The sequence below is a fragment of the Bicyclus anynana genome, chromosome 8, assembly GCF_947172395.1.
Source record: "Bicyclus anynana chromosome 8, ilBicAnyn1.1, whole genome shotgun sequence".
Classification (NCBI taxonomy): Eukaryota; Metazoa; Arthropoda; class Insecta; order Lepidoptera; family Nymphalidae; genus Bicyclus; species Bicyclus anynana.
Window position 1 is genome coordinate 990,280 of NC_069090.1, and position 27,054 is coordinate 1,017,333.

General features: G+C 37.2%; 3 protein-coding genes across 5 annotated transcripts in view; 2 read left to right on the forward strand and 1 right to left on the reverse strand.

The window, feature by feature from the left end:
- LOC112055764 (GTPase-activating protein CdGAPr) overlaps positions 1-16,579 on the forward strand; it is an 89,394-nt gene extending 72,815 nt beyond the window's left edge. For all 3 annotated transcript variants that reach the window (XM_052883168.1, XM_052883167.1, XM_052883169.1), the window contains exons 21-26: positions 158-296; positions 3,586-3,683; positions 4,561-4,668; positions 5,426-5,500; positions 7,649-9,622; positions 10,661-16,579. In XM_052883168.1, coding sequence (XP_052739128.1) covers positions 158-296; positions 3,586-3,683; positions 4,561-4,668; positions 5,426-5,500; positions 7,649-9,622; positions 10,661-10,739 — 2,473 coding nt within the window. In that variant the 3' untranslated portion in view covers positions 10,740-16,579. The remainder of the gene's footprint in view (positions 1-157; positions 297-3,585; positions 3,684-4,560; positions 4,669-5,425; positions 5,501-7,648; positions 9,623-10,660) is intronic.
- Positions 1,340-2,789, forward strand: LOC128198332 (uncharacterized). The gene is made up of 2 exons (XM_052883170.1): positions 1,340-2,225; positions 2,326-2,789. The coding sequence occupies exons 1-2, from the start codon at positions 2,069-2,071 to the stop codon at positions 2,667-2,669; spliced, it is 501 nt and encodes a 166-aa protein (XP_052739130.1). The 5' UTR covers positions 1,340-2,068; the 3' UTR covers positions 2,670-2,789.
- An 804-nt stretch (positions 16,580-17,383) lies between the features above and the next one.
- The window catches only part of LOC112050379 (SID1 transmembrane family member 1), a 40,641-nt gene continuing 30,970 nt past the window's right edge, over positions 17,384-27,054 (reverse strand). Inside the window, exons 23-31 of the mRNA XM_052882826.1 lie at positions 26,457-26,568; positions 25,869-26,051; positions 25,319-25,439; positions 24,810-24,932; positions 23,913-24,029; positions 23,068-23,200; positions 21,575-21,700; positions 20,418-20,496; positions 17,384-19,599 (exon numbers count right to left, since the gene is read on the reverse strand). Of these exons, the coding sequence (XP_052738786.1) occupies positions 19,423-19,599; positions 20,418-20,496; positions 21,575-21,700; positions 23,068-23,200; positions 23,913-24,029; positions 24,810-24,932; positions 25,319-25,439; positions 25,869-26,051; positions 26,457-26,568 (1,171 nt within the window). The 3' untranslated portion in view covers positions 17,384-19,422. The remainder of the gene's footprint in view (positions 19,600-20,417; positions 20,497-21,574; positions 21,701-23,067; positions 23,201-23,912; positions 24,030-24,809; positions 24,933-25,318; positions 25,440-25,868; positions 26,052-26,456; positions 26,569-27,054) is intronic.

Below are 27,054 nucleotides of genomic sequence, written 5' to 3' on the forward strand. Positions count from 1 at the left end.
TGGAGGACTAACACTGCACTTTCAGATGTGTAAGTCCTGCACAGACTATTTAGGAGGGGAAGATCATATTTAAAGGATATGGCAAATGTTCTTTTTTTTAAAAGAAAACCACATTGACCTTTATCTTGTGTGTAATAAAAACTATTTTCCCGTGCAGGTCGTCGTCGTGCGACTCGTACTTCGAGCCGTGGCAGGCGGAGCTGGCGGGCATGCGGCTGCGCCTGTCGCCGCAGGAGCGCGACCACAACATGTTCAGCGAGGAGGACGACACGGCCGTGCACCTGCACAACGCACAGGTACGCGCTGCCAGCAGCCGGCTAGGGTTGCCAGAGCAGAAGTTCAAAAGGGTTGGCATTAGAGTGCGGTCGCCTTCCTAGAAATAAGATTATGATATCAGAGGATATTGACAGCCGCGTGGCGCAGTGGGTAGTGACCCTGCTTTCTGCATCCACGGCCGTGGGTTCGATTCCCACAACTGGAAAATATTTGTGTGATGAGCATGGGTGTTTTCCAGTGTCTGTGTGTATTTATACATTATATAAGTATTTATATGTAGTATATAATTGTATATTAATATTATAATATCAACTATCTTAGCACCCATAACACAAGCTGCTCTGTATGCTTACTTTGGGGCTAGATAGTGATGTGTATTGTTTAAGTATATTTATTTATTTATATTGTGCGGTCTTATAATACCTCTACAACATGATTATACCCGAGACTCATAGTATTTTATTTTTTTGGTTAAAAAGTTTTAGGTTACATGCGTATATTTTGGCCAGATTTTATGGTCTAAAGTCACTGGTTTCATATTTTTTCACTCACAATTATCACAAGCATAACTCACAACACAAGATAATACACATTTTTAACAAGAAATCCCAAAAAAACATAAATAATTAAATACAATTAATATTTTTGACAATTTTCATTTGACAACTGCATTGACAAAAATAATAATGTCACAGACTAACATAGCAAACGTGTTTTTAGCTACAGATGTATGACAGTAAACCTAGAATAACCATAGATAATGAAATAGTGTTAGATAATTACTTAAAAAATTCAAAATTTGGGCTATGGTCCGAATAGGTGAAGCTGAATGAAGGGGCGACGAAGCGAGTCTTCTGACGTAGCCACTTAATAATGCTTTCTGCCATTAGTAAAACTTTGCCACAGACCAAAATTAGATTAGAACTTGACCTGGCACTAAAGTTAAAATACAAAGAAAAATGTATCTTTGATTTTTTTTTAATTAAGCTTTTAGTCTGTGGTTTGACAGGACGCTTAGAGCGTCCATCTTATCCAAAAATCTTTCATTCCGTTACCATCCGAGTTCATGAATGTGCTTGCCTGTGGATTGTTTTCTTGTGTTTTTTACGACTTTGCTTTGTTTACCGGACTCCGACGATTTCTCGCACGAACGACCTTGGCACGTATTCTTGATTCTGATTTTGCACACACGAACGATTTTGCCACGCACACTGGACTTCGCTTTTGGCAAGATGGACGTTGATTCTCTTTTTAATACGACGGACGATGGTTTACGAAGCCCTGTGCCTGGACCATCAGATATGTCTTCAGGCGACTCGACGGTTGCAGGCGGTTCGACGGCTGAAGGTTCAACGGCGGCAGGCGACTTAACGGCTGAGAGCCCTGTGCCTGGCCCATCTAGAGTAGGTGATTCTAATGAACCACCTGTTAAACGCAGACTGTATGTGTCGGAAGTAGTCAATCATTGGAATATAACAAGATTAAACCGATTACTGGGGGCAAAGGAGCAGTGTGTGACTTTCGCGGAGGAAAAAGATATGGTGGCAGAGGAAAAAATATGCCGGACTCACCAAGTGCCGTTGCATTTAAAAGCAACAAATGATTCCTTTGGTTCTTGGGCTTGTTACAAAAAATCTTGTAAAAATAAAAACAAAATACCCAGAGCCAAAGAAACATTTTTTGAAAATGTCAAGATTGACATAAGACATGTTTTCTATTTAATATATGCATACGCCCATGGTTTTAACCAAGACACTACAATACACGAGGACCCATTAAAAGAAGAGGGAAAATGTTTATCCGAGCCACCATATCGGATTGGTTTTATTATTGCAGGGAAGCTGTACTATATTTTATAAACAAACAAGATAATGTAGGAACAATTGGAGGACCTAATAAGATAGTTCAGAATGATGAATCCAAGTTTGGCAAGAGAAAATATAATAAAGGTAATTATTAAACTTTTAAAAAATTAATAAAGCCAAACCAGATTACTCTACTTTACATACACTTGATCTATTCATTAATTTTTGTCTTTTATTGTTTCAGGTCGGCATATAGAAGGACACTGGGTTATTGGAATGATTGAAGATGGACCTGGAGACTTGAGATTGGAGGTGTGCCCGGATAATATTCGGAGTGCGGATGTGTTGGTGCCCTTTATAAAGAAACACGTAGAAGTGGGCACCACAATACACACCTACTTTTGGCAGGCATATGATTGCCTTAGTCATCACGGGTACACCCACAAGATAGTTAACCATTCAGATCCAGAAAACCCCTTTGTTGCTCCAGATGGGACTTATACTCAAAGAATAGAGTCCCAATGCAGAGGGGTAAAAGATATTTCAAAAAAGAAAATTATAATAACCCTAATAATTTTGCCGATCTAATCATGGAATACATGTGGAGGAGAAATGTTATGAAATATAAAAAAGATCCATTCATTAAATTGTTGGAAGCAATTAAGTTTGTATATGACATAAATAAATAATTTTAAAGTATTTTGTATCATTTATGTTGCACCAATTACCCACTTCCTTCCTTCTCACTCTTTCGTTGTACCTATACAAAATAATATTGCTTGTGTATAACAAAGAAGTTTGCCATTATCAGTACAATAAAGATAGTATCCATCCATCCATCCATTAATTTTGGCAATAATTGCGAATTTATTAGTGAATTTTCGAATAAAAAAAGTGAATTATCTTGTGTTACAAGTGATGCATAAGATGATTGTGAGTGATGATTATACCAGTGAGGTTTGACCTAAAAATATACGTACTTAACCTAAAAAATTCGTAAATTTAAAAAAATCATATAAAAAAACTACTACTTTCAGCGGTAAATAAATAACGTAGGGAGGTCCCCCACCTACACCCCGCCTCCCCCTCCCCCCAAAACCCCTCGGTCAAGGCGACTTCTTTCTAATTATTATCCGTTCAAATATGCCAGATATTTTGAACTTCTGATCGGGGTCGTTGTCGGAAGAAATAAAATATTAATGAGAAAAATCATGAATACCCTTCGGCCGGGGACCCACGTACAACGGCCAATAACATGGCCAAGTGCGGGGCGACTGAATCTTCTTCTTCCTTATGAAGAAGAAGATTCAGTCGCACCTTGAAGCGTGCAATCACCACCACCACTATCCTGACTGCTTCAAGCTGTTCATGTATGCCCAGCCTTGGGCCTACTTTCCTCAAATGAGCTTCGTCAAGCGTCGAAGCGAGTGATGTATTAGTGATTCAACCTAGAACCTTTGAGAACATTTAGACAACATGCGTTTAACTGTATTGTCGCTTGCAGGACGACTCGCTGTGCTCGTCGCCGCCGGAGTCGGGCGCCGCCAGCGCCGCGCCCTCCCCGCGCCGCCCGCCGCGCCCCGACACCGACCTCGCGGAGAGGTACGTCACGACACGACAGTGAGCACGCACACGCTATAGGTCACGCACACACAGACCAATAGCGGCGGTACTAAACATATACCTAGCACCTACAACATGGGTATCTTCAAATCAAAAGTGAATCGGTTGGTTATCGGAAAATCAGCGACAGTATATGTCTATTTTGAGGAAAAAAAGTAACTCGCTATAATTTTTTTTATAGTAATTAAATTTGTTTTAAAAATTGGGTTTTTATAAACATTATATCAATAATTACCCAAATATATTCAATATTTGTCAAAAATATTTAATTTTAAACAAAATATTCATGATGCTGAATATCTTGAGAGATTTCATAGTTTTAAAATAACTCCGGAATAAATAGCTCAAATAGCTGCGCGACAGACTTCCGCAGAAGGAGTCGCGGCTGTCGACTACTGTATTGTAGTGAAAGACATACTCTGTGTTGCATCTTGAATAAATCCCTAGTAGTGCTAGTGACCTTTAAAAAAAAAGATCCACTGTGATGTCTCGGTGAAATAACCACGACAGATGATCGTAAAAACAATTAATAGCTATCATTTGATGTATTTTTCATTCGCCTATGATGTGTGGATCTTCTCCTCCCGTGAAATGGACAGGGGTACGGGCCTCGAAACTTCGCCTTTGCCCGGGACCTTGCGGGGGATCTTGCTCCCCCAGTAAACTCTTTCAACCCCTTTCGAGGTTGATGCCTTCGGCCAAGAGTTGTGTGTCAAATCCTAGAGCCACGCGCTGCAATTGCTCGATATCTCCTGCGTCGGGGCGGTGTCAGAACAGGTAGGTGGCCGGGCGGACTATGATGATGATGATGATGATCACCTACTTACATAATAACCCTGGTGTGGTTGTGTCGCAGGAAGCGCGTGGCGCTGGAGCAGCTGGAGGCGCAGGTGGCGCAGCTGGGCTACATCGACGGCGACCCCGACACCGCGCTGCCCGACAAGCGCCCTGCCGCGCCCAAGCGGTGAGTCCTTTTACACTAGATATTTTTTTTTATTCTTTACAAGTTAGCCCTTGACCACAATCTCACCTAACTAAGGTAAGCTAACTTGTTAGAAGTAGGATGAAAATCCACACTCCTTTCGGTTTTTGTTGACTATTGAAGAGGGTCAGATACAAAAGGCAGTGATTCTCGAGTCGGTGCGTATTTTGAGGAGTTTCTACACTCAAGAGCCCTGACCACCGGTTGCTTGGGCACTCAACAGCTCCGCAACAGAAAGGATGATTTTTGGTTAAAGTTTTAATATTAATTTTTATATTGATATTATATTAAGTTAAAGTTTTAATATTATATTAAAAGTTCATTATGCATTTTTAAAATAAAAAAAAAGTGTTAATAATTAAACATCAAAGATTCACTTCAGGTTTAGTTTAAAATCTTTTCATTTCATCATTTGACACATTAATAAAGTTAATTTTTTTAGAAAGGCAAAGATGAAAATTCATTTTCAGAAAGTGTGTTCAAAGTTCCTCCTTCCTTTTTTCCTTCCAAATGTGTTATAAAACGTTGTATGACATACGTGTGCTTTGAAAATTACACCTCTGCTTTCTTACCTCGGCTAGCTTGCCTACGGCTCGAGCTAGCAACATCGGCTCGGCTGTAATTTTCGACTTGCCGCACTTATATCATAATGTACTATTACAATTGTGGGGTTACCCATGGTTAAAATGTAGTTAAAGGATGACTGTGCAAATATGCAATAAATCTTAATTTTTTTCAGACTATGCAAAGACCGCGACAGTCCTCTGTCCTCGACTACGGATTTCCAAACGTCTCTAGCGAACGTCAAACTGAGGTGAGATATTGTTTGCATGAATACTTATTTGACGTTCATACATCCTGTACAATAAAACCATTCTGTGTCGTAATATTATCTGTTGTTTGGTGTTCTTAAACCCAATCTTATAGTATGCTAAATATTTACCACATTTCATGTTTGTAGGCGGATAGACCATACCAATTAAACTGAGTTAGAAAGGTAAAGAAATACCTAAATGAATTTCATTCATAGCTTTTAAACATTACCAAAATTGTATCTTGTGAATTTTTGAGCCATAATATGATTTCCTCTCTAGTGTCCAAAGAACGACTTGCTTTGTAACTTAGCCCTTGACTGTGAAGAATTTAATTACCTGTAACATGTTTCGTAATTCGCATAGTTTGTCTTTAGGCTTACTGGGACATTCACTACAACATCTAGAACCAGGACAAAGAACAGTCCACACACTTGTACTAAAGTGTGGTTTAGCTTTGAGCTAGAGTTTATTAAATAAATAAATATGAATTTAGTCTGTTACATAAACAATTATAAAACATTCTCTATATACCAGGCAGTTCACAACTAAAATTCTAAATAAGATTTCATTATCTGTATTGTAATATAAAATCTGACTCAAGTGCCAATTTTATTATCGTTTATCTATTCAATATTTAGATGTTACTAAAATAGCAGCTACTTTAGGCATTTACATTTACAGTCGATAGTAAATTTAATTTTTAATATTATTAGTCCACGATAGTAGCACACCAATGCTTATGAGGCAATAAAACATATTCTTTAAGTTGACAGGATCAGGTATCCTACGACATATTCTTAGTGATATTGCCCTAAAAATGGAACATCAAATGCAACTTCTTATTCCATGAGTATAGAAATAAAAGACAATTAAAAGTTGACAATCAAACCTCATTTCCAGTTAACAACATTTTCCCAATTCCCCAACCCTCGCAGCCGAAGGATTAATTACTAACAAATGTTTACGATTTGAAATAGGTCCGACAGTTTAGACTGTGACAATGTAAACAGAGGTGAGACAACACGAGTGAATGATATGCCATTACTGCCCCCTCCTCTCACTTAATTAAGTAGAATATAGTGAAGTTATGGGTATCGGCAATCGCCTCCACATTTTAAGACATTGCATGACTCTTTTGCCATTTGTAAGAAAAGGACGTTAATTTCACGTAAATTGTATGAAACATTACCATGGATTCATAAACTCATGTTACATTAAACAAAATGAAAAAAAAAAAAAAAATTTTTTTGAATTTCTTTGAAAATATCATGTCCTATTCTTACCGTAAGACAAGGAACACAAAATAGATTCACTCACACAAAACAAAACAACACACATTTCATTTTTTTTCTAGTAAACTGAAGCAAGTAAGGTCAGAGGTTTTATCTAATAAAAATTGGTCAGTTTTTTAACAAAACTTTCATATTGCGTGCGCCTAAACATTATAATGCTGATAGAATTTGCCCTTAAATTTCGACAAATATCACTTATATATCACATTTTAACACAGCATTGATATAATTTTGATTGCATGTTACGCAAAATACACTAGTTATTAAGTCACTAATTTAGGCAGAAATATGGCATACATATATTTATAATAACATCAATGTCGATACCCATATATATTTAGTTCTCCATTTCGAGTAGTTTTAATTGAAATTATACGTAGTTATTAGTTCCTATAACTGAATTGTCCCATACTAGAAATAGTCATGACATTTGAAAATATGTACAAAATAATTCGAAATAATATTTAGCATGCTCTGAGAATCATATCTTGAAAATAAATTGAATGTTTTAAAAATGTCCTTTTTTGTAAATTTAAACCTGAAATGTATAAATAGTGGCTGTTTTAGAATGATGTCTAGCACTAAAAACTATTAGCAATTGAGATTTTGTTTTCACAAGTTTTAAGTTAACCATCGTCAAAAGGAATTGTACATAATGCGAAATGAATATACTCGTTTTACAGAATAAAATTATTCCTCATTTCAGGATAATCAAATTTACTATATTTACACCCGAAAAAACACCACAGGTAATGAAAATAAATATAACACACGCAACACTAAACATCATTCTAAACCGGCCCACAAGTTTACCATTAACACAAAGTAAACAACGCTTATTAACACCGCTTGCAGAGAGCGCCACTCACCGCGAAAACAGAAAGGCTCGGCCCGGTACAGCGGCATGCATCACCCGGTTCTGAGCGACCCGGACAAGTCCGTCACGAGGCTCACTTGGCACGGCAAAGACGGACATTCCACGCTCATAAAAATCGACTGGCCAGCAGAGAACTCCTCTATAAGCAATTTGACTACTAGCACTTTGAATTCTAGTCCCGTCACTCCTTTGACGCCGATTTACGATCCTCTGGAAAGCGACTCCGAAGTGAGCGACAACAAGCACACGATCACCATCAAGAGCAACGATTGCGAGACTTGTGATGAGGAAAAATGTCTCAAATGCGAACTGAAAGCGACAGACTACGAAAACATCAAAGACATGTCGCGACAGTACTCGGAACAGAATCTACACGACAGCCTCGAAGCCAGCCCCTTGCATTCCACAGACATAAGTTACCAGAACCTCAACAGGCTGTCGGCGGTGTCTACGTCGTCCAATTCCGATCAGAACTCGCACAAGAAAGAGAGTGACGCCATGAAAATCATGACCTCGTCTCACGAAAGTTCGTCCAGTTATTCCAATGTCAGTTTTAAACAGGACGAGCTGTACGAGTGCTACAACTTTTCAAGGCCGAATTATATTAATTTATCTTCTAGCACGTCTAAAAGTTCCCCCGGCAGTCCGTTGAAGAGCCCGCTAAAGTCTACTATTAGTATAACATTCCGTTCACCAGTTAAAGTTAAAACAGATGATTATGAACCGATAGGAAATATGGAAACGCCAACGAACGAAAGAGATTCCGTATACGAGGATATAGATCTTGAGAAGAATTTGTCTATAGTCGAGGAAGCTACGGTACCTCAAACAGATGCGAGCCTGCCAACGCAGCAAGCTTGCCAACCCGACGATTTCGACCAAGATCTGATCATTCTGGAAACTCCCACTGAATCTACCGCAGAAGATAACATAGATGTGTACAGTCAAGTGAAGTTCTTTAGAAAAAGTATACAGGAAGTGAACGCCATGATATTAGAATCTCCGGAGAAAGAGCCGTGTTCGGTGTATGAAAATGTAGAGTTTGAAGAAACGATACAGCGCGATTACGAAAATATAAACGTTGATACTCTCAAAATCTGTGATAAAGTAGAAATAAGTAGTGTTAAAAAGGATGAAAGTTTGGAAAAAGAGAACGGCAACGTTATAAAACCGACAGTTACAACTAAGAATTTGAATGTCAGAGAACTGGCGATTCGCTTCGAAAGTCCGACGGAACAAAAGGGTCCGTTTAACTTCGACAAATATAAGACTGAAGTTAAATATCCTACTCTCGAAAGGAAAGAGGAGAAACTCGAAAAGAAAAAAGACACAAAACCGCCACCGATTTCCCCAAAAACGTACAAACTATCCAAGAATTCCAATGCAAGATCTCTCGATGAGAACGCGTTCGTAAAAGAGTTTGGCAATGAAAAGGATAGAAGAAGAAGTTTAGAAGTCAAGGACGTAAAGCGTCAGGCCAAATATTTACCCGATTTAAACTTAAACATGGAGGAGCCGGAGACCAAATTGGAGAGTATAACGCCTACAACTGAAAACAAACTATCCCTAATACAAAGATTCGACGTTAAAAAGCCCACCGATTTGAAAAACCTAATCGGCTTCGACACAGAAAAAAAATTAAGCAGAGAACGAATAGAGAAATATAAAGAAGAGAGGCGTAATTTTTTAAGGGAAAAATATAGTTCGCAGTCCTTTAGAAGTAATCCCGAACAATTAACTCGAATCAAGCTAAAGAAGGATGAGAAAGAGTGCGAGAGATTAAAAGAAGAATTGCCAAAGTTTGAGAGGAGAAACACGGTGGACTTGGGTCAGAGAATGAGGTTCTCCTTGGCTAGAAGCGCCAACAACTTGGACACGATTCCATCTCCTATTAGCCCTGCAGACGAGTTGCCCAGGAATGGGGACGCCGATGATATTAATCGAGAAGAGAGGTATGTACTACAAACTATACTCAGAGGCACAATATCCACCCACTGTAATATGACGCCAGTATATTAAAGTGGGCGAATGATTGTGCCTCTGAGTATATTTAGGGAGTATAATAATAATTTTAGAGCAGCAAGCATACTTGGATACTGATCAAACTTTAGTACATAAATAATATTAATAGAAGAATCACAAAACTTAACTGATACACTTTTAGCATTTTTTTGTAATTTACTGTAGTTATCATTTTAACATTTAAAATTAATATAATCATGTATCATGTGTGTACTAGAGCTAAATCAGTTTTTTTTTTCAAAAGTTTTTTGTACCTGAAAATAAGTTTAAAAACCCAAGATTTTCATTTTGGTCTCATTTGGTGCGTCACAGTTTCATATATCTTCTCTCATTTCTTTGCGAATAACTGGATAAAAAGTAACCTATGTGATTCCAGGCTGCGATCTATATTATTGCTAAATTTCATCCTTAACCAGTTAGCCATTCTGGCCGTTTGATATTTATATATTATTATATTATATATATTTATATATTTGTTTTATATGTATAGCATCATGTTCACAAACATTATCTCAACTTATTGCTGTATACAGGATGTTGCAGAGTATTTCCCATATCTTCATATGTTTTCATACAAATTAATTCAAATAATTCCGAATGTCCATGTCTTTGCTTTTATCTATCCTTGCATTTAAAAATCGACGACGAAATAGAAACGTACGATTACGTGGTAAAACTGTCGATATCGACGAGATATTGACAGACAACTGACACTCCGCACTTCATTAGTAAGCTACTTCATGATATTTACCAATGAATAAATTTGGATAGGTCATAAGGATGCGATATCAGATCTATTTACAAATGAAAATATTCATTTTAGAACACACGTTCCTTAGATATTTTTAATTAATTGTCTTTAAAGAATATAACCCTAGAGTTATGGGAAATGCTCCCGAGCACCCTGTATATATAATATATATCTTTTATTTAGTTTATCACCTAATTCAATTAATTTAATTTCGCAGGCGAGAGAAAGTGTCACCGTCATACAACATACGCGACATGGCCGCCATGTTCGAACAGAAATCACAAGGCAACGGCTGACCCTCGCCTCGTTATAACGAATAACCGTTATAACGAGCAACCGGTTATAACGTGCAATAACGTTATTATACTTCATCACTGTAACGAGTTTACGTCGATAACTGCTTACTGTCACTGTTTCTAGAATTAATACATAATTTGTATGGCGACGCTTTTGCATTGTTTAAAAAAAATTAATGATTTATTTTTGATTTGATTTATTTTGCTATTATCTGCGTAACACAGATTTTGTGAAAAATAGGAAAATATATAAAATGATGCATTTGAGGGGCAACATTGTTAGCTGCATATCATAGAATCATTCTTTTTTATATATACTTAAACTATGACTCTCTATCTCAGTGCTGAATATCATAAAGATTTTTCGAACAATACCGATTCATTTAGTTTTAAAAAATACACGAACATACTGACGCATTTATTGTATTGTAGTATAAATAAAGAAGTAAAGTGTGCAGTGAGCAAGTATACAAGAGATATGCATGTCAAACTTTGTTAGAAAAGTCGTACTAATTACACATTACACATTAAATGAAAAACGAAATGTTTTGCTTTACAGAAAAGGAGAACTTTTTTTTTATTTTTTTAACTTCGGGATAATGTATTACTTATAATTTATTTATTATTTTCAGTATATCATTTCAGTTTTAGTTTTGTTAACAGTGACAGTAACCGTTATACCGATAATGGACACTACTTTTTAATTTTTGTAAAAGTCGTAACGCGTTTATCGTTATACCGTTACGAATGTGGATAATATTTGTAACGCTTTAAATTATTTAATAAACTGTTATTTTAGATTAACTGTGGATAGTTGGTGTTGCAATATGCTTTATATTAGTTTGCGCATAACAAAATGAACACAATAAATGTTTTTAACCTAAAACTGGATTATATTAAGAAACAGTATCAATGTAACGAAATCCCAAATGACAATGCCCATACATTGTTGTCAGGTTAGACAACCATATATTTTTTTAATAAATGGCTGTCTAATAGTAAATTTTAAACTGTTTTTTTTTGTATATAACAAAAATAACTAAATTGAAATACTTTTTCTTAAAAACAATATTTCTTAACGTGCCATCTTACAATTATTAGCAACATTTTTGGCAATATTTTTTTTTAATTATTCTATCTTATATGATCATGCTTAAATGGTTAGTGGTTATTTTAATATAAACCATATTGCAATTAACGCCTAAACTAGGTATTGTATCCAAAACGTAGATAACATAAGTTTGAGGAGCGCTGCATTTCGTGTGTTATTAAAGTTAGAGAAGTTATGTGCGGGTTGTATTGTATTACATTTTGTTAATGTAACTTGTTATTTTAATCTTTATTTCTTTATTATTGCGGTTGTGGGGTATTTGATTTTGGTGATTTTCGAAAATTAAAAACACTGACGTCATAATCCTTAAAGTCTCTCACACACTAGCGTTTATTTAGCTTTTAACGTGGAGGAACGCTAGTGTGCGATGGTTCTAATATTATGCCAGTAAGGTAAGATCATGTTATTATTCCATATAAACATCCAATTCGCGGATTTTTTCCAAGAAATCTTTTTTACTTGTTTTACATTTTAATGAAAGTACTGAGGCCTTAAAAAGTATTATTACAAACAAATACCCTTTTTTTGTATAAAATTGTGGATGGATGCTTCGAAAATTATATTTTTTTTATTAGTCGCAAAACGTATGATTAGTGTGTAAGCGCCGGTCGCGAGACATGAGACTGCGACGTTGTGTCTTGAGTGTGTAACTGTTAAGGCACTGCGACAAAAAAATCGTTTTTTAAAGTTGAATTCATTTAATTTGTTCAATTAGAGTCATACATTACTGACTCGGTTTCAAATCATCGCCTAATTTTATATCTAATATCAAAGGGTATTCAAATATCTGACAATTTTCTATGCGCACTTTTGTTTTTTTTTTTTTATTAGTGATCACTCATATTTAAATCAAAAATTGAGAATAAAATGTGCAGCAATTGTTCCAAAGCATCACGGTCAACTTGAAAAATAATAAAAATGATAAAAAAAACTTGTTATGCAAAATAACTCCTCACTAAACGTTTCAATGGAGATTTATTACAATAGAATGCCGGATAAGACGAGAGAGAGTATGAGAAAATTCAATTTTCATAATTCTCTCACAATCACATAAGTTCTACATTTGTCGCAGTGTTTTACTGTGTATGTAATTAGAACTTTTATTTATTTTGTAAAAAAAAAATTAAGTTTTTAAAAATTTATCCAAATCTGTAGTCGTAGTGTCAACTTACTAATTTGATAGACAAATTAATTTCAAACATTTAAATAAAATGAAAATTGCCATAATCTTGGTTTTACATTTCTAATGTAACTGTAGTATTGATACAGATTTAAAAAAACTATATACGGTTCTTGGCCTCAGACTAATTACATAATTTTACGGAGCTCTTTTACCGAATAGTTTTTAAAATCGCATTAGATCGTTGATCATATAGTTTGACAGAAAAGTAACGCCTAGCGAGGCAGATTCTTATGTAATAAGTCTGAGTTCTTGGCTGCGTAATTGAGAGACGTTCCTCAAATTACTTTGTACTAAAAAAACGTTTTTGTAAAAAAAGAAACTCATTAAAAGGTTCTGTTTTACATACACAGATAACAAGATAATGTTGTAATGCGGATTGTAATCGTTGTTGTTACGTTATTTTTATTTATTTATATATTATTGTACATATTATACTACTACTACTACTTGAATTTACACATTGTCCAGGAATAGTACGCCAAAAAGCCGTCTTTAATTTTTTTGTATGCATACTGTGCATACCATAGACATTTTTTTTTTGGTGTTTTAAAAAAGAAATTGTCAGTGCGCATTAAATAAATGTACATTTCTGGACGCTCCATCACAATTAATCAACACGATCTTAAAGTATTAATGAAGATTGTGCTTTGTTTTTTTTTTGTTTTCTTTTATTTTCTTATTGAGTTGTGAAAATACGAGCGGTTTGAATGAATCTCGTTATTAACTCGTAATACTGTTTGGGTTAGTAAATAAAGTCCGAAAAAAAATCGAAATCGGTGCGGGAGGTATCTTGACAAAAATAATAAATCTGCAGCAAAAAATATGTGTCTGGTCCATGGACTACTAAACTAAAATGTAGACTCATTGTCATTTTAACCTTTTTTTTTATAAACTGGTTTTACGGCTCGAACTTCTAGCCCTTTTGAGCCTATTCATATTTGTAGTGTCAATAAAGTGCATAGCTCACTGCTGATGACTGGTAAAAGACTACGACGTTAAAATCGGTTTAAATTGCGAAAAAAATCGTTTCATCATATTTGGGAACCGGGCATTATGTACAAATTAAAGTTCATATTTGCTTAAAGATTATGCTCTTTGCTGGTGGGTATTTACGAGAAAAAGCCTTAAAATATATACTTTTAATAAATCTGTTGCTGATTTTAAACTCTTAACTAAAATTAAGCAGACAATAAAATTATGAATTGATAAAATTTAATCTCTTGTTAATAATAATCTCATTTTTCGACTCTCATAGAATATTGATAAACTAAAAGGTAAAATATTTCGATATTCTTGTATAAATAACTATTATTAGACTACTTTCTTGAAATTTTTTCATAAATAATATACAATTACATTTTACTGAAAACCTATGGAAATTGTGAAATGATCTTCAGTAACGTCATTTTGTAACTGAGAAAAAGTTTTTGAAGGTAGGCAGGCAAAATAATTAAATTCTGAGTGTAGGAAAAACTGTTTTGTATATATGAAGAACCACTAACCAAGCTAATTTTGTAGTGAACCTATGTCAAATAGTGCAGGATCCGGGGAGCATTATTGCAATCGATTACTATCAAATTTTTTTTTGACCTCAAGTATAAAGTTCTGTATACAAGTTGGGGCAGGGGAGTTCATCAAAAAGTAAACTAACTGTTTTGTTTACTGTTGCTTAATTAATATTTATACAATATGTCTTGTTCCTACGCTCAGAAATGTTTATTACCCAGTAACCCAGTTAGCTACCAGAATCAAGAATTTTCGTTAATATAAAAGTTGAACGTCTCATCAAGATGAAGCTATTCACGGAAAATTTGCTTGATAGTAAGCAATTGTAAAAATGCACCACAGATCCTGGACTAAAACCAACATGAGGTGAAATAATATAATGAAACATTTGACTAATTAACAACCACTACAATCATACTACTGTGAAATCTCACAGTGCTGGTGATGTCACAGTAATGGTAATGTCACAGTGCTGGTGATGTCACAGTAATGGTAATGTCACAGTGCTGGTGATGTCACAGTAAGGGTAATGTCACAGTGCTGGTGATGCCACAGTAATGTTAATGTCACAGTGCTGGTGATGTCACAGTGCTGGTGATGTCACAGTAATGGTAATGTCACAGTGCTGGTGATGTCACAGTAAGGGTAATGTCACAGTGCTGGTGATGCCACAGTAATGTTAATGTCACAGTGCTGGTGATGTCACAAAATTATTACAATGCTGTAAGAATTCAAAATAAATATCTGAATAGATAGTGATAATTTCATCAATTGTAACAGACTGTAAATCTGCCAAATAAATAAATACTGTATACTTATTCCATTTTGTAAAAAATACTTCTATACACACCGAAATATAATTCATGTTAAAGAAAATTACTTTAAATTGATTATGAACTCATCTCTAGGCACTAAATTGACAGGTGTAAAATAAATGATAAGTGCACAATGTGCAGTGATGAAAAAAAAACACGTTTGAGTAGTTTAGGACTGTCAATTTAGTGCAGAGATTTTAATACAACTGTAAAAGTGCCTGTTAAAAATAGTTTGCTTTGGGTTTATGTTCTTTTTACTGAAGCTTCAAATTATGAATACCTCAATATTCATGTTTTTATATTACGGTGGACTTAGAAACATAAATAAGGTTCTATAGATTGTATCCAGTTTCAAAACATTAAGGAATATAATAAGGCTATATTGTAAAATATGTGAAAAAACTTTCATCGCTACAAGACTGCGTTTGGACTGTTTGACATGTCGAGTTGAGTTGAGTCACAAATGCAAATTATTGTAATTAAATATACCTCTAATTTGATGTTTGCATTTACCGATTTTATACATTAATAATTTTACAGGACAATTGCTTATAACATTAGTTAAATTGCATTTTACTGCTAGTAGATAGATGTAGATAGATGGACTACTTACTGTGTAGGTAGTAAGAAAGGTGAACAATTAGGTTTTTCTTTATGACACAAGTAATAAGTTAATGTCTATACTCATGCTCATACATTGTTTTATTCATTTTCATACATACATACATACATTGTTTCCATTGACGCTCTCTATTTCGTATAAGATAGATTAGGATTTAAGTTTTGGTTTTTGATAAAATTTTCTTAAAAAGTTATTTTCTATACATAAACAGTAGAGTTCTGGACTGTCTGTGGAGTGACGTGCCTATGGTTAATTTGTTGATTGATTATCTGTATTTTCATTTATTTTTTAAAGACTGTGAAACGTCTTTAACGAAAATTAACAGGTCTAACAAGGTTACAATTTCTTAGATTACCCACCATTAATTACTGATAATAAAGACCAAAAAACTCGTCTAAATGCAGTCGCAAGTAGTAATGTTAAATAAAACTGAGCTTTAAGCGTCTCCCCGGGAGCTTGCTGTATTTAATTAAGCGTAAATAAATAAAATAAAGTGTAATTTATTGTATTGTACGATGTGTAACGAGTAACAAATTCTACCGGCTTGTAACTTAGATTAGACGATGGAAAATTGATTATACACAATAAAAAGGTATTACTGAATATAGATGTTTTCTTCAAAACTCCTGTCTTCCAAAACTTGTGCTATGCGTGGGTGCAATTCGTGTAAGGTTTTGTAAACTTTTCGATTGATATGGTAATTTTCATAATTCGCACCCAGCAACAAATGGCGCCATGTTTTTATAGTAAAATATTTTTAACATCATATAGCGTAATGAGGTGAGCTGGTGCCTCTATCAAGAGCTGATAGCTACCCTTAGTCCTCTAGAACTTCCTTAAATTGCAACATTTCATCAGGGTTGCACGATACAAAAACTAACTTCAATCAGTGATTCTTAGGGCTCATAGACACGGGGGGCACGTCGGACAACAGCAGAGGCAACTGTTGTTTGTCGTGCTGTCGCCACCTATTGACCGCAGTCAATGATCTGCGGACTGCGGTAGCCGTCGTCAACTTTCTTCAAACAGGAACTAGTTACAAAATTCAAAAAAAAAATCATTTTTATGGACCTTTTTTTTTACTTGATGAAAACGAAAAAACAAGATGGGACTTTTTTTTGCACCCTATCCACTTAATGAAGAAACGAGCAAAAACTTTTCAATATTTTTTTTTATCCATCCACGGCTTTTTTTTAAAGAATATTTGCCACATTTTTTATAGGTCGACACTTGCATGTGCCGACGGCAGCAGTTGTCTCTACCAACAGCAGTTAACTACGTGCCGCCAGTTTAAATGAGCTGTTAAGGAGTGTTCTTGAGAACACCCCAAAGAATCACTGATTAGTTTTGATTTTTTGCATCAAATATTTAAATTAAATTAGAAAAAATACTCAAATAAAACAAAAGTTCATAAAAAAGCTATTTATTTACAAGATCCTAATCGTAGTTACATAAACTCAGTACTGTACAAAAATACACAATACACAGCCATCAGAATAGATACTTCTGCAACAAACGCATTCCCCGCGAGATCTTGTCGAGCGATTTAACATTCTTAGATCATTACAATTACTCGTACATTAACCATTCATACAGAAAACTAAAAATAATGCTATTATGGCCGTAACAGTACAGAGGATAAGTGACATTGTGATTTTCGTGCACGGACGCCATTTTTTATTAGATACTACTAGGAAAAGGACTAGCCTATGGATCAAATAAAAAAATATCTTAATAAAATATATCACTTTTTAAATAATTCCATAATTTGATGATTTGTGACTAATAAAAAATATAAAAATCTATTACTCATTTTTAAAAAACAATAAAATGTTAAAAAAGAAAGAAGAAAATGTTAAATACATAAAAAAACGTGTCCAAGAATATTCTATATTTCTATTCATATAAATCTGTTATATTTAAAATTTCTGTATTTTCTGGAATAACTCGGAGCCTAGGGAGATAATGTCAATAATTTGCTATTACTTTCATGAAATTCCTGAAATAATAACGTCAGGCCCATAATTCCCCCTTCAATAAAGAAGTACGTAGATTAATTTATTTTTAACTATAAAGATTGTGTTTTTCCATAATATTTGGAAGCCCTGGTGGCCTACACTGATCAAGAAAAACAAACTCAAGCACTGGTTCATAAGAAATCATAAATGATTCTTAATATTAATAATTATAAACTATAATATAATGACTGTAGATATACCCTGTACAACTAAACAATTCATACAACGAGAACAACTATTCGCACCGTGATTCTTAGACAATGGCTCCTCTTTACCCGTCCACACCAAAACATGGGTTGTTCACGGCCTAAACAATTAGCAAGTACATAATATGACCAACTATATCGAACATAAGAACACATATTACATTTATTAACATAAGAACACGATTCATACCTTTTCATAAGCAATTCATAATTCATAGACATAGTAAATAAAAATACTAGGTTATGTAGGTAGTTACAGTTGTCTTAAGCAGACGGCTACTGTTGGTTTTTAGTATAGCCATACTTACATATCTACACTCACATGTGTCCACATTCTTCTTTCATTTAAGTGAATAGAGAGGAATTTATAAAATCATAACATTTCGTAACACTATGTTGTAATTTTTTGTCATATCTAACAGTATAGTCATTTTAATATGCCTCTTTAATGTTAAATATGTTAAGCGGAACTTCTTGATAATACAAGAATCGTTTTAATATTGGTATTGGTAAATAATACCTAATGAAAAATTTTCAAGGCACCTAAAGAAAGTTTTGAAGTGGCCTATTAAAATGACTGAACATTTTTCTTTAGATTTCCTTAATTAGTGAAATACACTTTAAACCCTATAATTAACAAGTTTATCAGGTCTTCAATTTTATTGCTAAACTTCAACGCTGTGCAAAATAGCGTTGCATAAGAGTTTTAATTTCAAATAATTTAATGCAGATTTTCATGATTTTTAAGGCAAAATATTAGTTTAATTATTATAATTTGTCTAACACGCACCATCATAGCACAGTTTACAAGTAGAACAGTTTTATGAACTAATGGAGAGATCGTTTAATTTAAAAACTCCTTCATATTAACGCCTACAATGAAGTAAACTTTCTTTACATACAACGCGACGCATCCGCAAAACGCCATCTATGAGCCCCAGTCACAACTGCCTCGCAACAGATTCTTAAAGTATACAAAAAGGGATTGTTTCAAAGTTCTCTAAGAACGCCATCTACTGGTAGTTTAAAATAAAAAACGCAGTTTTCACTATGCCACTAGATGGCAGCACACATCACCCAATTAAAAATGTTCGTAACGCCTACAGCAACTTACTCATTAAGTAAAGCGTGCGTAAAGAAGTTTTACTTCAATAAGACATGAAAATATAAGTGCACGCTAATTTGTCGGATCTGTTTGGCGACTAGTGCAATGACAACAGCACTAGAACACCATCATGTGGTCGCGCGGCGTGTCGGCGAGGTTGTCGTCGATGGTGAGGTACATGTTGAAGGAGAAGAACATGGCGGTGGCGGACAGGAAGTGCCACACGTCGTGCGAGTCGTACAGCTGCAGCAGCGAGCACATGCGGTTGCTCTGCCGCGACTGCGCCGGCGTCAGCTGACGACACAATACAATATTCATGTTAATCTACTATCTATAAGCTCCTTATTCCTGATTCGATCACGCAGACGAACCGAAGTCACCGACATAGCTCAGCGAGTCGCGAAGCTGAAGTGGCAACGGGCAGGTCACATAGTTCGAAGAGCCGATGGACGTTAGGGTCCCAAGGTGCTGGAATGGCGACCCCTCACGGGAAAGCGCAGTGTTGGTCGACATCCCACTAGGTGGATCGAGGACATTGGAGACAGAGGAGGATTGCAGGAAACCGCTGGATGTTGGCGACTCGAGATCGTTGTGCTTGGAGGTCCACTGCTGGCCATGCAAGAGGCCAGCAGTGGACCTCCATCGGCTGATAATGATGATGATGATGACTATCATTATAAGAAATCATAATAAACATATTTTGTTTCAGCTCTGAAGAGTGGCAACGCCACACAGAATTCTAAAAAAAATTATCAAAACATGTCTGTTTCAATTCAATAATATAAACTTTCCGGTCATCAGACGATATTGTCTCCATGGCGCTATACTATACCTGTATAGCAGAATTGAGCAGATAGCTTCAAAAGTCTCTCCGATAATAAACAATTACGTACAGTAGTCTCGTAGTAGTAGTGTGAAAACAAAACCAGTAGGCCTAGGATGCAATAACAACATATCTGGGGACAAGAGAAATTTGTACTGTCGACGAATAGAAACGGAATCAGAAATATCGAGCTCTTTTCGATTGCTATTGGTAAAAGTCTCTCTCGTCACGAGACATCTTATCGCGTGTATCCTAGGCCTTAGAAGTGTGTGTAAATGCTAGGACTCACCGCCCAGTTGGTGCTGAGGTCAAGGTAGAAGTAGCTGGAGCCGAACCAGATAGTGTACGTCGTCGCTATGAAGATCCAACTGCACACACACATATACACTCCATTATATTTTGAACACATTCAGTCAAAAATTACAGTCAAACTCACAAGATGTGGAATGTTTATCAACAAAAAAATAAAAAAATGATCTGAACGATGAATTATAAATATCGCTAGTAATTTTACGATATCAACTACGCAAGTATGCAAAAAAAACTTTTGTCTGCTTAAAAATAAATACATGAAATAGAAGCTTAAAAAATAGCATCACCATCTATCGTGTCGAAATTGATTCACAAGCTCCTACTAGTTAGTTCACAATTATGCCGTCAAATACTAAACGGATTCGGCGCTGGGCTTACTTGTTGTGTCGTAGTTTAGCAGTGTTACTACAGATGGCGCTTTGAAAAATTAACAGAACGTCATTTCGATTACTTTTCGCAACGCATTCATATTTACAGGGTACTGGAAGTCAAGCGTGCGTAAAGATGTTCTTCTTCAACAAATTGTTCTGATAAAAGTTTTCATTGTAATATATGCTTAGACCATTAATAACAGGACCTGCCTCGCAAATATTTTTATCTTAATTCTATCAAATTTGTAAAAAAACAATTTCTATAAAGAATCGATTTTTTTGACGGAACAGCAAAAAATCGATCAAGTAATCGAATATTCTATGTATATATTCTGTGGATAGTCTAAGCGATGTGTTTGTTAGTCTGTGTAAAAATTACGCGTGTGTGTATTGCGAGTCAAATTTATAGTTGTGTGTAGTGTATGGACACAGAATATATTTATTAGTGTTAAATATTTTCGATGTACCGTACAAAGACGTACCGCCAAGCGATTTAGCGTTCCGGTACGATGCCGTGTAGAAACCGAAAGGGGTGTGGATTTTCATCCTCCTCCTAATAAGTTAGCCCGCTTCCATCTTAGACTGCATCATCACTTATCATCAGGTGAGATTGTAGTCAAGGGCTAACTTGTAAAGAATAAAAAAAAAATGTGTGAGTTTACCTCGTCCCCCTCAAAAAACGACAGACATTTTTGTTTATTGGTGAATATTGGGTGCGAAACAGGTCCATAGTCTAAATAGTCAAAGTAATATATGTACTGACCTGTACCAGCGTATGGACTCGCGGTGCAGCAGCTTCATGACGATGTAGAACAGCGTGTAGAGGAACAGGTTGGACATCAGCACCAGCAGCAGGTGCGACGCGAAGTCGCGGCTGTGCTCCGACATGCTGCGGACAGTCTCGGTCGTCATGGTGATCAGTTCGTGCAATTACTTGATACTAGTGCAATGCAAGCATTAGGAAAAAAATCGTTCTCAAATTGTGCCACACAACACAATTCTTAAGTACTATTGTAGTATTTGATGCCTCCACAGAAAAGACAGCGCTAAAAGCTAACGCTTTTAGCAATAGAAGTAGCAAGGGGGCGTGGCCCGCGTACACCCGGGTGTGCGGAACATCGCAAGCGTTTTCGCGCATGTACTAGCCTTGTTTTGTTTACTGATAAAAGAAAAAAATAATATTCAACTCTAAAGTAAGGCTAACATATTTCTTTTTTCACTAAATATTAGGCTACGCCCCTGGTACGCTGGTTTCAATGCAAAGAATGGCACATTATAAATCTAGTTACCTCTTATGTCTGTGGATGTCTGAACCAAGACAAGACCAGGCCAGACCAAAACTCAAGTAGAGGCATCAAACACCACAGTGTCATGTCATGTCTGGACACTTGTGTAGGTATACTACTTAGGTTGCATTACTTATCATTTGCAACTATTTGAGGCTGTAATTATGTGCCTTAATTAAGTTTTATTTTCATTTAATACTAGCGGACGCCCGCGACTTCGTCCGCGTGGAATTCAGTTTTTTACAAATCCCGCGGGAACCGTGGATTTTTCCGGGATTGAAAATAGCCTATGTGTTAATCCAGAGCAAAATCTATTTCCATTCCAAATTTCAGCCAAATCGTTTCAGTAACTGCAGCGTAAAAGGGGAACAAACATACTTACACACAAACTTTCGCATTTGTAATATAAGTGTGATTAGCATACAAATCTATCATTGAAAGACTTGTCAGACAGTCTTGACTTGTCAGGTCTGGAAATTCTGCTACGTGTCACAATACCGAACATTGAATCTCTTTGTTTCGCTTCTTTACAGAGTCCATGCATATATATTTTTAGAGAATGCAACGGCTGGTATGGTAAGGCTCAGTTCAGAAAGGGCGAATTCGCCGCGATTCTCTTGCGCGTTTTATGCGCGACCGTTGCGTCCACAAGGCGCGTACCAACGTGCGAGCATTTGGTGAGGAATTCAGTACGAAACATGGAGTTGAACGTGCACTCGCTCTAGAGTTCGCGCGTTAACTGGACGCTACAAGGCGTCCCTAGTGTCTCGACTCGCGCGCAATACGCACGAATCACGCGCGAGTCGAGAGTCTGGCGTAGTGCACGCGATTTACGCGCGTATTTTGATTTCGCGTGATGCATGTGGACGCGATGTATTGATGTCTAGTACTTCAACAACGCGCGTATGAATGCGCCCCTTCTGGACAAGTTCTAAACGTCAGGCGCAGTCCGCACACGTGTGAGACTGACCCCAGGCCGGCCAGCGCCCAGTTGGCGACGTTGGCGATGACGAGCAGCACGCAGCGGCCGCAGTGCGTGGGCGTCACGGCGGCCAGCGGCCGGCGCAGCAGCGCGCGCGCCGCGCGGTACACCACGCCGCCGTCTGCCGACAAACACCGGTCAATTGTGCTTCTTATAGTACGGGAGCCGAACGCGGCAGGAACATAAGGGAGTATACCTTGCACGTTGTTCAGTACCTCCACCAAGTATGAGCCCTTAATATTGGTGGGTGCGATTAGGGCAACCAAAAAAAACTAACTTCAGAAATACTCAACCAGCACGTCAGATTAAGTAGATGAATTGATAGCTAAAAGGTGTCAATTTCGGAAAACTGACGATTTGAGCGTAGCGTAATGGAATGGGAGGGTTCCAAAGTTGCAAAATAAAACCCTTATATTTCTGTTATTGAGCCACGATTGCGGTTAATTTTTTCACTCATTTTGAATGAAATGATCTTCTGAATATTTGCTCATGTTTTCTGATGATATCAGTAAGCCAAAATAATTAAAAGTTCTTTAATCTTTAAATTCTGTAGTTTTTTTCTCCACCGCTGAAAGCGAAAAAAGTATATAACCATTTATTCCTTTTATCATCTAATCGATTCCAATAATGCTGTAATAACTCCATAAGCTACTATTATGATCGGATTGCTCGTTAGTTCTGATACTTAAGCATTTATTGGGGACAATTTTCAACATCCGATATTCTTGAAGTCGAAAAATCCTCTAATTTCCGTCGGTAAATTCGAAATTTCATGTCATGCAAAAATTTTCAAATCAATTTATAATCAATGTTTTGATTAAAAGCAAAGTTACCGAGTCGGAACCGGCCGAGGTAGTAGATCTGGAAGGTCATGATGAGGCACGTGACCAGGTGCAGCGCTGTGAACGCCACCCAGAAGTAGAAGTTCGCGTTCAGCACGCCCACCAGACCTGAGGGAGGATTCATCATGGTATGTCTAACTCTTCACGGTGACGTTTAGAGTCATTTATTGAATACACAATATGCTATAATTTTCCCCTTTAATCACAACAATAGGGTTAAATGGGAGAATTGAATGTTTGGTATATTTAGAGTATGGGATCAGAAATGTGGAGATTTCTAAAATTCTCAGAAAGCTTAGTGAAAAATGAAGGTTAATTGGCAGTCGAGAAATTGACACACCAAGGTTTAAGTCGGTTAGAGTCTGACACAACCGTCTTCCTTTCCGTGGCGAAACTTTATCCATGATAGTCAGGGATCCGTAGAACATTTTGTGCAACTGATTACTATCAAGTTAATTTTTCGTGAGTAGCTTCATCTCAATGAGACGATCAACTTTTTTATTAACAAAAATTCTTGATTCTAGTAGCTAACTACAGTACTAACAGTATTAATAACCTCGTTATTGATACAAGTTGGGAGGAGGGTAGTTTATCAAAAGTTGTTACTAACCAGAAGTTTTATTTACTGTTGATTAATTAATAGTTATACAACTTAACAACAACATCCTACAAATTGCGTGGTACATTATCTCGTTCCGACGCTGAAACATTTTTATTTTCTGGTAACTCAGTTAACTACCAGAAACAAGAATGTTTGTTGATAAAACAGTTGGTCGTCTCATCCAGATGAAGCTACTCACGAAAAATTACCTTGATAGTAATCAGTTGTACAAAATATTCTACGGATCCCTGACTATGAGGAACTCCCGACGGAGTGGAGACACGTACCGATGAATATGATGAGCGCCAGCACGCCGAAGGTGGCGTGCGCGCGCGCGTTGATGTCGGGGTGCCGCGACTGGTAGATCTTCACCATGCACAGGACCGACGTCACGTACATGAACGATGTGTCTGAGGACCAAACGTTAAACTACTAATAACCCTTTTATAATCCTTTTAGTTTGTGCATGAATGTTGAAAACAAAGAACGTATGCATTCTCAGTTCTTTATGTAGGCTTAAGATGCGCATCGGTACGATTAGCATAATTAACAATCCATCGCAAGGAAAGATAAAGCGATATTTGTCTCTATGTGATGCGTCTAAGCGTACTGGCATCCGACAACAACTTTTTAAGCTGATTATGGTGGGATGAAATGGAAACCCGACAGGAAGACTACTGACCCCAAATCTACTCTCTCATATGCTTTTCTTAGTTTTCTTACATAATTAGAAGTTTATGGTGTTCTGAGTTTTCTCTAAGAATAGGAAGTTCAAGGTGTTGCATGTGTTGCTCACCGAACTGGAAGTTCATGCTGTTGGGGCAGACGTGGTAGGCGGCGGACAGCAGCCCCTCGCTCACGAGCGCGATGCCCATCGCGTACAGCAGCCCGAAGTGCTGCGGGATGCCCAGCTCCTTCTGATTACGACAACCAATAACACTTTATACTATACTTAGGTCGCAATCACCAAAACTTCAAAAAAGGTCCATTTCGCAGATCGATTGGATGTCTACTGTTGGATGTAGTGGGGGACAGCCGACACTGCATTATCCAGTATACATTATACATTCGCCGTTGTACTGCCACCAAAACGTCCATCAGCTCATCGAACTATATTTTTTAATTGGGCAAGAAAACACTATAGCAAGCAGAAGACACAAGAAGCGCGCGACAGGCCGAAGGTCGAGGAGAACTCAGCTCGCAAACAACTCCACGTTACGAAGGTTACTACAACCTCTGATAAACCAACCAATTTGTCAAGGATGACTACGAAGAAGAGAAATCAAAATAAGAAATTGGCGTGCCTGCTACTGTAATGACGCAAGTACGACTAGTTCGTGTGTCACCTGCGTGGGCGTCTTCCGGCGATGCTGCTGGTGGCGCCGCCACACCTGCGCCAGGAACAGCGCGCCGAGCAGCACGTAGCCCAGGTTGGAGTACACGTGGTTGAAGTCCGACAGCGCCGACAGCGGGTGCGCGCACAGGAAGTTGAAGTAGCACAGGTCCTGGTTGCCCGACTGGTTGAGCAACTGGTGCACAAATGTTTCATTTAAAACTGACATGACATTGGAACTTCAGAAAAACGTCAAATCCTGAGGCTAGCTTAAGGTTGTCAAAAAAGGGTAATATTATCTGCAAAATACCAAATACGAAGGCTAAGTTGAGACTGCCAAGAAAAGGATAATATGGTACCCATACCCATATCAGATCCTGAGGCTGTCTAGAAAGAGTTCTTTCTGTCTAGAAGGAACAAGGTTCGTCAGCCGTATCTGCTTACAAATACTACAATCCACCGATCGAATTTCCTCCAAGTATTCTTCCAGTCATTGAAGGATAACTTCAACAAACTCACGAGTTTATTACACATCAAATAATTGGAATCCAAGGCTACTAAACAATATAACGTTTAAGAAAAAGTATGGTAGACGTCTCACCCGCTGGTAGGTGACGACCAGTTGTATGACGGGCAGCGTGTAGAACACGGCCACGGTGAGCACGTTCCACAGATACATCTTGGAGCGAGCCTGCAGCACGCGCGGACGGCATCTGCGCACACGGATATCGCGTCACATCGTCTGACGATGATGATGACGATGATTTACCTTACCTTACCTTATCAGCCGACAGACATCCACTGCTAGACATAGGCCTCTTGCATGGACCTCCAAGCATAACGGTCTCGAGCCGTCAGCATCCAGCGGCTCCCTACAACCAGCTTGATATCCTCGGTCCACCAAGTGGGGGGTCGGCTAACACTGCGCTTTCCGGTGCGTGGTTGCCATTCCAACACCGTGGAACCCCAATGTCCATCGGCTCTTCGAACTATGTGGCCTGCCCATTGAAATTTCAGCTTCGCGACTCGCTGAGCTATGTCAGTGACTTAGGTTCGTTTGCGGATCTCCTCATTTCTGATTCGATCACGCAGAGAAACTCCAAGCATAGCTCGCTTCATCGCCCGCTGAGTGACTTTGAGCCTTCTAATAAGGCTTATAGTCAGCGACCAAGTCTCGGATCCGTAAATCATCACTGGCA